Source organism: Limulus polyphemus, unplaced genomic scaffold, assembly GCF_000517525.1.
Source record: "Limulus polyphemus unplaced genomic scaffold, Limulus_polyphemus-2.1.2 Scaffold976, whole genome shotgun sequence".
NCBI lineage: Eukaryota > Metazoa > Arthropoda > Merostomata > Xiphosura > Limulidae > Limulus > Limulus polyphemus.
Window position 1 is genome coordinate 299,102 of NW_013666586.1, and position 10,288 is coordinate 309,389.

The 10,288-nt window shown below is 35.8% G+C and overlaps 1 protein-coding gene across 2 annotated transcripts in view; it reads right to left on the reverse strand.

Moving 5' to 3' along the window:
- The window catches only part of LOC106461517 (MIT domain-containing protein 1-like), a 54,173-nt gene extending 47,250 nt beyond the window's left edge, over window positions 1–6,923 (reverse strand). Inside the window, exons 1-2 of one of the 2 annotated variants that reach the window (XM_022388503.1) lie at window positions 6,746–6,829; window positions 4,756–4,937 (exon numbers count right to left, since the gene is read on the reverse strand). In XM_022388503.1, the coding sequence (XP_022244211.1) occupies window positions 4,756–4,840 (85 nt within the window). In that variant the 5' untranslated portion in view covers window positions 4,841–4,937; window positions 6,746–6,829. Of the gene's footprint in view, window positions 1–4,755; window positions 4,938–6,745 lie in introns of both variants that reach the window. The other variant, XM_013921342.2, reaches the window with a different exon arrangement.
- Window positions 6,924–10,288: the final 3,365 nt, after the last annotated feature.

A 10,288-nucleotide genomic window follows, 5' to 3' on the forward strand; every position in this document is an offset into this window, starting at 1 on the left:
AATTATCTGTCTCTATATCTCGCTTTATTTGCTGGGCTTATATACAATAAAGAGGGTGCTTAGAAAAGACTAAGAGTTGCTAGGAAAAGTCAAGATCCTTCGAGAATCTCATGACGTGTTACTAGCGTCACGTGACTTTCGCTGTCATAACAGTATCAATGCACTAACTAGATAATGTCCACAGCAAAACATGAAATACCACTTGGGTACTTTGACATAAATTTGTGCAGTTCACTATTCTTTGGGTCCATCTACCAACAATAACAGACTAGCTTTGCAGTACATCTATTCCAAGAATACAGATGCTAGAACCAAAGCCACAAACACCTACCTTTGTTCTGAATGCAAAACCTCTTAGACACTGTGTGAACTCTCCATTCATGCCCAGTTTATCTCTAGGCCCAAGTGGTGGTTTTTCTCAGAGCAAATAATATACCACGAGGTCTGCCAGTATTCTGAATGCTGCTGTATCAACTGATAACTTTATCTCTCACCCTTGTACCTAAAAAGGCATGTACCAAGATCCATCCAGCCCTAAAAGAGTTTGACTGACCTCCACACTTTTGAAGGAGGTTTTCACTGCACTCCCCCAAATGATGGTCAGATTTCATCTGTGAAAATATCTTTACAATCTGCAAGGTAAGCTTAACCATGCAATATGCACAGTTATCTATGTAAGCATTCAAGCTTTCAGTGACACCTATCTTCCAAGCCTTGAATTTGGCCCGATGGATTGCTCTATCTTACACCAAGTACAATGTCTAGCACAACTCAGTAATAATGGTTGCTTCTCATTCAAGTACTTGATGGAGTCTTGGGCCAACATGGGTTTCTCTAGTTTTCCAGAGCTATATCTGCAATATTTACTACATGCTGTTGGCTCTCCTGATCCTGTTGCACTGTCAATTGAAAACAATAGCCTTGTATACCTTGCAGCTTGCCAAGATAGGGATACTTCACTCAAAAGTGACCCAACTCTCCATAGGCAAATCGTGTTCTTCATTCCTCTCTTCCAAGACTCTGTCAGGGCAAAGGCATTGGCAGCATATTTATGACATGTAAACCATGGTACAGCCCTGTCCATTCACTGGATATCAGTGCAGCTGCATCACAATGGCAGGATGTGTGGGTGAGTTCAAACCTGGCACATGGTGAATGCCTGGATAGGACAGTCTGTCCAAGTTACAAGTCATTGCAGCTACTGCCACAGGCTTCTTTCTATGTTGGGACTGACTCATATGACCTTTCATATTGCATCTTGGGAGAAACTACGACAATAAGGGTGAGAAAGTCTCTCACATCCAAATGAAGTTACTTCACTTTGCTGAGTAGCTTTTTTATAAACTAGTCTACAAGAATATCTTGCTGAGGCCAGTACAGAGTTAGCTTTCAGTGGCACCTTTCTTCCTAGCATTAAATTTGGTCAGATGGATTGCTCTGTTTTCTCCTGGGTCAAACCTCTGGTTCAACTTGGTAATGACTGTCTCACAGTCCCATAGTTGCTTCTCATCCATGTGCTCAATGGAGTCTAGAGCTGGACATTCAGACTTAAGACCAGTCATTCCAAAGCTTTAGGAAATGGTTCAAATCTCCTTTCATTGTGCCTTTGAATGTTGGTGGAGTTATCTGTTTCAACTTGCTCGTGGGATCCCATGATCATGGCCAGAAAGTTCTAGAGAAAACAATTTGAGAGATTTCAGCCACTCTTCTATCCAATTTGCTAACTTATCCCCTACACCTATAATTTTTTTACAAGCCTTTCATATGGCACCTTGTCAAATGCTTTCTGAAAATCCAGATACAACAAATCTACATACTTACCCTGGTAACCTTTTCAAAGAATGTCAAAAGATTTGTAAGGCAAGATTTTCCCTTAATGAAACCATGTTGATCATCCAGTAAAGTTCTAAACTTTGTTAAGTGACTTTTCAAAGCATCTTTTATCAGACTTCCCAAAACTTTTCCCACAATTGATGTAAGACTAATGGGCCTATAATTACTGGAACAATATTTTTCACCTATTTTTAGCATTAGCTAACTCCCAGTCCTCTGGTACCTGTTCACTATTCAAGGACTTATAAAAAAAAAAAATAGTAAAAAGTGGCTGACATATCCAACTAAATCTTTAACCTCCTTAAATGAAAAATTTTAACCATGTACAAGTAGATATTTTTTTATTTTCTGAGTGTCCAAAGTTACCCCAGCTTGGGGTTACTTTGAACAACTATGATACTACAACTTTTGTTCAAAGAAATACTGCAACAGGGGTTACTTTGAACTTCAAATAAGTTAAAAAAAAAACACAAAACACATTTACATCGTTCCAATGATATATTGAAAGAAAAAAAAAAATACAAGAACAGGTGTGAAGTAATTTGGCATAATGAACTACAAACTTAGTGTGACATTTTATAGGCTACAACTACAAATTAAGTTATGAAAAAATGAGGTTATATTTTAGAAAAACAGTTACTGAAGGGTTTTCTTGTACTTTCTTAACTCTATACTGACAACAAAAAGCCTCCCCTTTTCAACACTTTGGGTTCACTCAGGCCTTCGACAATCTGTTCAACAATGATGCCCCCTCGTCCTGTACATCAGGCCACACAAACTTAAATCATATTTTCTTTGATGCCCTCATAAATCTCATGTTACACATTGTGCTTCCTGCATTCATGTAAATAACTTTGCCAATGTAATGCCTGAACATTTTCTTAACAGTAAACTCTACAATATAGTACTGTCCAATTTTTTTATAGCATCTTGGAATGCTGTGGCCAAATCCTGTCTCCCATCTGGTAGTTTGTTCAGAAATTTACCAGGATCAAGTGGATAAAGACCACAGGCTCTAAACCCTGCAAACAGGTTTTCACTGCTCTGCTTGTACTGTGGGTAGATAGACTTGTATAGCTCTTTAAGAAGTTGGAGGAAGCATTCTTTTGATAGCACCTGTGACTTGCACCGAGTACTTGCCTTCCAACTGTAAAGTACTTTCTTCCATGACTCCTTTAATGGACTATAGAAAATAACATTAGTTGCATTAAGTGTGTTGAGTTGCTAGGAAAGCATACAAAGCAAATGTTGTGTTCTAATGATAAATGTAACACCCTTTCAATAAAATGGCTTCTGAGATTATCTTTTGACCTTGTTGGTGTTTAACATGAGGGACAATGACTTTCAAACCAATCTGTAGAACAGACTGCATTGAACCATCCACTTCTTCTCTTGTTGTACCTGGTACATTAGGGGGGGGGGGGCGACCTTCCATCCAAGTGCTCCATATGTGTTCTGCTTTATAGACCACATAACTTGGGAGCATATCTCCAGTAGCAGAACCACAGAACATAATAGATATTGCTGGTTTTGTGCTGTCTCTTATTCTCTCTGAGTAATTCATTCCTCTCTTGAGCAAACATTTCTTTGTCCCAGGGTTGTCCGAAAGGTTGGTCTCATCATAGTTGTATATATATTCTCTGGTTGGACCTTTATTCTATCCTAGTTTTGAATCCATGTCTTTGAAGAACTGTCTTACATTAGCTGCCGATACTCTTGCTTTTGGCGTTTTCACACAAACGAGTTGCAAGTTGCTCATGATGTCTTTTCACAAAGCACCTAGTCAAGTCTGAACTAGGCAAGTTATTTTGAAACTGGGAGACCATTTGACCCTGCTTTTGTAAATAAATATTAGCTAGCAGGCTAATATACAGAAGATCAAAAGGAAAGCCCCACTCACCCACAACTTTCAAATGCTCAACCATGCATATCTCTTCTTCCACTGTGAAAACATGGAGGTGTCCAGGCACTTTTCTGTGCTTATCATTAACCTTATGACTGAAAATCCCTAGAGGAATACTATAGCATGCATAGGCCTTGTAAAGACTTAACTGATCTTCAGAGTACGAGTGATACGATCTTGCACCAAATTGTCTTTTATAACTGTCAACCATTTTGAAACCTGTCACATGACAAATATCAAAAAGTGAGCAATGAAACAAAAACATCAGTGATAAATGATGTAATTAACAATGAAATGATTAAATATTAATCAACACTGCTGCGCATAGGCTAGGCCTATTTATACATAGGCCTCATTAACTAAGAAAGGATACTTTACAGGGCTATGCTAAGACTGCATAACCTATTTTCACTTGAGAAGGGCAACAGGTAAACTTATCAACATTTACAAGAATATTCAGAGAATCGGTAGGACAAAGGGCTCTCATTTCTTTGTGCCTCATTAGGAAAAGCCACACTAGCTTTTAGTGATTGACTTATAGAATGAGTTGTCATCTGCAGTAACCAAGGCCACCTTTTTACAGGAGTTTGAGAAGGAAATTGATGATTTCCTCAAAAATAACAGGTAGGTTTAAATTTTTCTTTTCTCAAGTTGAATGTTGGTGTGCAACATCAGCCTTGAAGGACAAAATGGTTTCATATATTAGAGCAGAAGTGGAACACACACTTGTAAAAAAGATACAAGCTTATGATAATGCTTAAATGAATAAAATACCCCACAACCTTCAACTATTAAGCACTGTATAGCTTTTTTGTTATAAATATGATGAAGGCTATAGCCATTGAATAAGAATTTTATAGTGTGTGTCATTTCAAGTATTATTTATATACAAATCTACAACTATTATAAAATTAGTGATTCAGTAAATCAGGACATGCTAAAATCTTGAAGTATATTTAACAAAATAACACAGTGCTGCCATAAGGTGAAGTGAGCAACATAGTAAAGGGTATACATACTGTCATTTCTACATTCCAGATGAAGAACTGTTGTGATGTATGTGAACCACAATGCTAGTGTAGATATGGCTGTCTGCCAAACCATATGGCATAAAATTTAGCATTTTATTAGCAAGGTGTGACTATGCATTTATCAGAGCATCTGCCTCTATCAGTTTATGAAACTGGGTAAACCTGACCACCTGAAATTAAAACATTTATAACTTGAATGTTATCTATGAAACAGGAACATGAATAACTGTTTATTTCAGTACTGAACTATAGTCTGGAATAGTTCACCTTACACATAAAAATTAATTTCTATGAAATATGATATAGTATACACTCTAGCTTATTGTACTATCTTATGATGGATAATTGTTTTCCACAATTATATTTTCATCTTAGAAATGGAAACAGTTCAAGTAATTCAACAGTATTAGTAATCAGACTATAAAGACTTGACATAAGTAAACATACACTCTGGAATTATATATGGCATTAGAAAAATATGAGTAGGGTTAACACTTTGTCATGTAGCATTCTGCCTTATGCAAGGCAACAGTATTACACATTGTGTGGACATTATAATTAATCTTGAGCTACAGAACAGCGGCCCAATTCTGACACAGTCTATATAAGGAAGTCCTTGGAAGCAGATTTACTGATGGAATGATCAAGGATAGCCAACATGTGATCGACAGAGTTCATGTATTGTGATTGTCAAAGCCATGGACATTGGAAGAGCTGTGATGCCCTAGCCAAAATATCAAGCTAGGTTCACTTTATACAAGTTTATTACAATTTGTCACTGTTATAAATCTAACTAACCCAACACTATCTCTCCACTTTTCCATGTCGGGTACTTATTACACACCATATCACTGCATTACAAATTTACAAAGTGAGAAACTTATTAATAAAGTATACTTTATGCTACATACACTTACAGTGACATTACAATTTGCTAATGGCACTGCTGCCTAGTGCTTATACTTTTATAGACCATTGATATATGTATGACTAGTTTTGGACTCTAGGACAAACTAAGAACCTCAAACTTTGACAAACTTGAAAGTAGCACAAAACAATTCACTTCCAATTAATTATGCAATTTATTTCAATAGTATGCACATATTAATAAGCTCGAATTCAGCTTATCTAAAAGTAAAAATACAATATCTTGAACACTAATAACACTACCCAACTAAATTATACACCAATTTTAAGCTTAAGAAGAAAGAAAAACATGAACCTAACACCACAAATGTCAGATTGTCAGAGAAGAAAAGAATAAAAAAATTTATTTATTTTCAACAATACAAATCAACCCTACAGTTAGACCTTTTATAGTTAGGATGTAACTTTTTGCAATCCATGTTTTGGTTTATTCCCTGCAGTATTTTCCACTTTGTTATGCAATGAGTTTGTGTCAAAACAACTAATTACCATCAATTTGATCAAAGAGGTTGCGAATTGCCATGAATTCCGTTGCTAGGGCGTTTGCTATGTGTAGGTTTAAAATTTTAGTTCAGGATTGATTTTTAATACCATTTTTTGAGGATACGTAGGGGTGTTTGATAAAATGTATTGCAGAAACTGAAAGTAAACATTTTAGAGTAGCAAATATCTGTTGTTGTTTTTTTTCAAAAAATTGAGAAAATATGGGCTAGAAATACCTTAAATTAAAATCAGTTTATAAATTATAATCTCAATATGACATTAGGTATCCTGTCGCTTGCAAGAAAATTTCGTCCATTACTTCATATTTATCATTACAGTTAAATTAATGTTACCATATGATTCATTGCCGGTGTTCGAAATTAATATCACTATACATCAGTAATAGTTGTAATTTCAAATTTTTGTACATTGTAATTAAGTTATGACTTAACAATGTACAGGGTAACACTAACGGTGACGCCAGGCCCTGACACGCGGCGGCTCAATTCGCTCTTTTTTTATTTTAATTTTTACTCTACTTTGCTAAATCTGAATCGTCAAAGCAAACCTTTCAACGCTTCCAGAAGAAGTTGGATGCCTTCTTGGTAACAAACAATAGCATACGTATATCTTTTATTTTTATCGTGTTCTACAGCTCTACTTAATATCGACACAGCAGACTTTTCGACACTTCCAACATCGTTAATCTTCCGAACCCCCGCCATTTAGTTTGCAGCCCACGACTTTGTAAGTACTACTCGGTTCTTGTTTCGGTTCTTTGTTATTGACAAAGTTAAATATGAATTATTTCAATTCAACTGAGAAATAACTATAGAAAACTTTGTTTACCATAAATTCATAATCTATCTTTCATTTTTTCTAATATATTGGGAGAAAGATATAGTCACTGTTTGAATTTTAAGATATTAGTAGTTTTTGAATAGTAATGTGTGCAATATTTTATTACAATAGTATTATTAGTTCTATTTGCGGCATTCCTCGCTAAAGAGCATGTATAAGTCTGAGAAGTAACACCACTAAAAACCGGGTTTTGATACTCGTGGTTGCCACAGCACAGTTTGTTTGTTTATTTGAAGTTAAGCACAAAACTACACAATGGGCTATCTGTGTTCTGCCCACCAAGGGTATCGAAACCCGGTTTCTAGCGTTGTAAATCCGCAGACATACTGCTGTGCCACGGGGGGGCCCCACAGCACAGATAGCCTCTTGTGTAGATTTGTGCTTAATAACAAATAAACAAACAAATCAAGAGCGTGTAATAGATTTTCAACTGTACATGTCTCCCGACGGGACAGCGGTAAGTCTATGGACTTACAACGCTAAAATCCGAGGTTCGATTCCTCGCAGTGGACGCGGTAGATAGCCTAATGTGGTTTTCCTCTAAAATAAAAACAAACAACTATACATTTTAATAATAATTTTTTTTACTTCTGAAACAGTAATCAATTTCACCTTTTCAGAACTAGTTTAATATATATACTTAAATACATTTCTCCAAAATTTCGTGAATGTAATATGACCTTATTGTTAATCATGGGAAATCTGAAACATGTTCTTATCCTTTCATTTAGGTAAGGATGTTCCATATGGCGATGGACAGAAATTCATATCACTTTGGCCCTGTGTCCAACCTTCCAGGAAAACGAGTAAGCTGTGATATATAGGAATATAATGTGTTTTCTACATTCTTTTAGTTACACACGATTTAAAAAAAAAAGAATGTTTATCTTGTTTTCCGTAGTTCTGACACAACCACATGGTTCACAAAGTCGTTGAGGTTGTCTTGTTCTAGTTGCTTTGTTCTCTGTAGTAGATAATGTCTGTTCCGTGTGAGAGCTATTGTAGTAACATAGCATCTGTGTTAAAAATATCAGAGACTGTAAAATCTGTTGATGAATGAATTGACAATGTCGCAGTCGATCAGTTCTTGGAGAGAACAAGTGTCAGGGGTGACGCTGTTGATTGGACAAAGAAACCAAGTTTACCTGTAGAAGTTAAGTGTGCTTTGTTGGTTCAGTTCTACTGGGAGTTCTTCAAGTAAAGACCGTATATCTTATAATCCTTATGTTTTAGTCACTCGAAAATTTATCCCGAGAATAAGAAATTGGAAGGCCTAAGTACGATTAGCAAAAACCATCGTCGTTTTGTGTACACGAGTACGTACACTGCGTTTTCTTTTTGGTTATTTTATAATAAAGTTTATGTTAATTTTATTAACTTGTCCTGCCTACTTATTTCTCAAAATAAAACTCAGTCTAGTTTTCAAACACAGACTTCTACTAAAATTTTCTGCTCAAAGCTGCTCTTATACCCAGACCTAGCCAGTTGATACCTGTAGGGAAATCAGTTCACCCAGAAATATCACAAAGCCTAACTTAAGGGGTGGTACAAATACTTATACAAATTGGTATGAATTAGAGTTTTTCTCCCTAATAAACCTTATTTGGAATGTTCAGTAACCTATACAGTATTGGATTCTGATATACCACACTTTATTTTGACATTTAGTTTGAATTTGGGCGATAATCAAGAAGTACTTTTTTTTTTCTGTCAGGACTTATTGTAGTATTTCCATATTTGGCCTTTGTGGATGTTTCTGTATAAAACCTTCCTTCATGCTAGCAACCAATTACAATGACAGCAGAATTAGAAGCCAACTAGTAAGAGAATTATTGAATGACACATTTTTTCTTGTGCATAAAGATTTGTTTTGCTTGTGCACTTTTGTGTGTTTCTTGCCTTTTCTGTAGGAAATGGAAATTATTCTCTGCAATGCATTTTGCAGATACTTTTAAACCGTTTTGCCAGACGCTAGTGAACCTGATAACCACATGTTATGGCTGTAACAGATCTATTCGGATAATTTTTAAAATTTTAGCATAGATTGTCTGTGCTTAGTTAGACATTCTACATGAACAGAGGGTACCTAACTCTATATAAATTTAATCCAACCCTTTGGTTCCCCCATCGTCACACACAGTACAAGTCTATAGTGTATCTGCTTCTGTATGTTGCCATAAAACATCAGTAATATGATGCAAAACTAAAGAAACTGTGGATTTCTCGTTTGGTCATTAGTTGAGGTTAGTCTTGTATCACTGATATATTCAAAGACTCTGTTTCTACTCACAATATTATCAAGAAATTCCTCTTGCATGTACCTGGTTTCAAGGTCATGTCTGTTTTTCTTATCCAGTGAAATACAATAATTAGATTTACAACAGCAGTCTTGAACATGTGACCAAACACCAATACATCATTGACATAAGACATTTATCTTTCCTGTTGCAATTCCCTCAGTGTGAACTCCATCAACTTTCCAGGGACATGTCACACAAACTGAATAGTATGATGTGGAAAGCATTCTTAATTCTACATTAATGTCCTTCTTCCTGACAATCACTACCGGAGATGTCCATATGCTCTGTGAAAGCTGAGTGATTCCATCCCTTAATATTAGTATTTCGATGCTGGCTACATCACAAGTGCTCCAGAGAAGCCTGTGCAGCAATTGTTTAGTTAGGTATATGTTGTCTCTAATATTTGAAAATGGCTTGAATAGGTAATGAAAAAACTTTATTACAAGTTTAACATGATAACAAATGTACAATATTTTGATAAGGTTTGTACATTTATTACTATGTTAAACTTGTAATAAAGTTTCTTTCTTATCCATTCAAGCTGTCTTCAAACTATGTTGCTTCAAAGTGGGTTTCTTATCAAATGTGTTGCCTCTATCTATGTGGTGATAAGTTATATTTGTTTGATCCAATTGGCCTTCTGGTCCCACAAATATATTAGAATATTCAACCAAAAAGTCACCAGACTTCTGTTACAGTGTTGAATCAAGATTGCTTGCACAATCCTCAACTAGCGACCGTAGATGTTTCAAAAACCATATTATTGCTCTCAGATAAAACAGAAGGCAACAATACCAATATTGCTAATTTCAGTTACTTTAAATTTTCCCACTGTGCCAATGACAATTCCAATGGTAATCTGGATAGCTGACTATCCATAATTGCAGAACAACACCAGGATTTTATCCCTCCTTGGACAGATTAATGTTACAGCTAATGGCACATGCTTT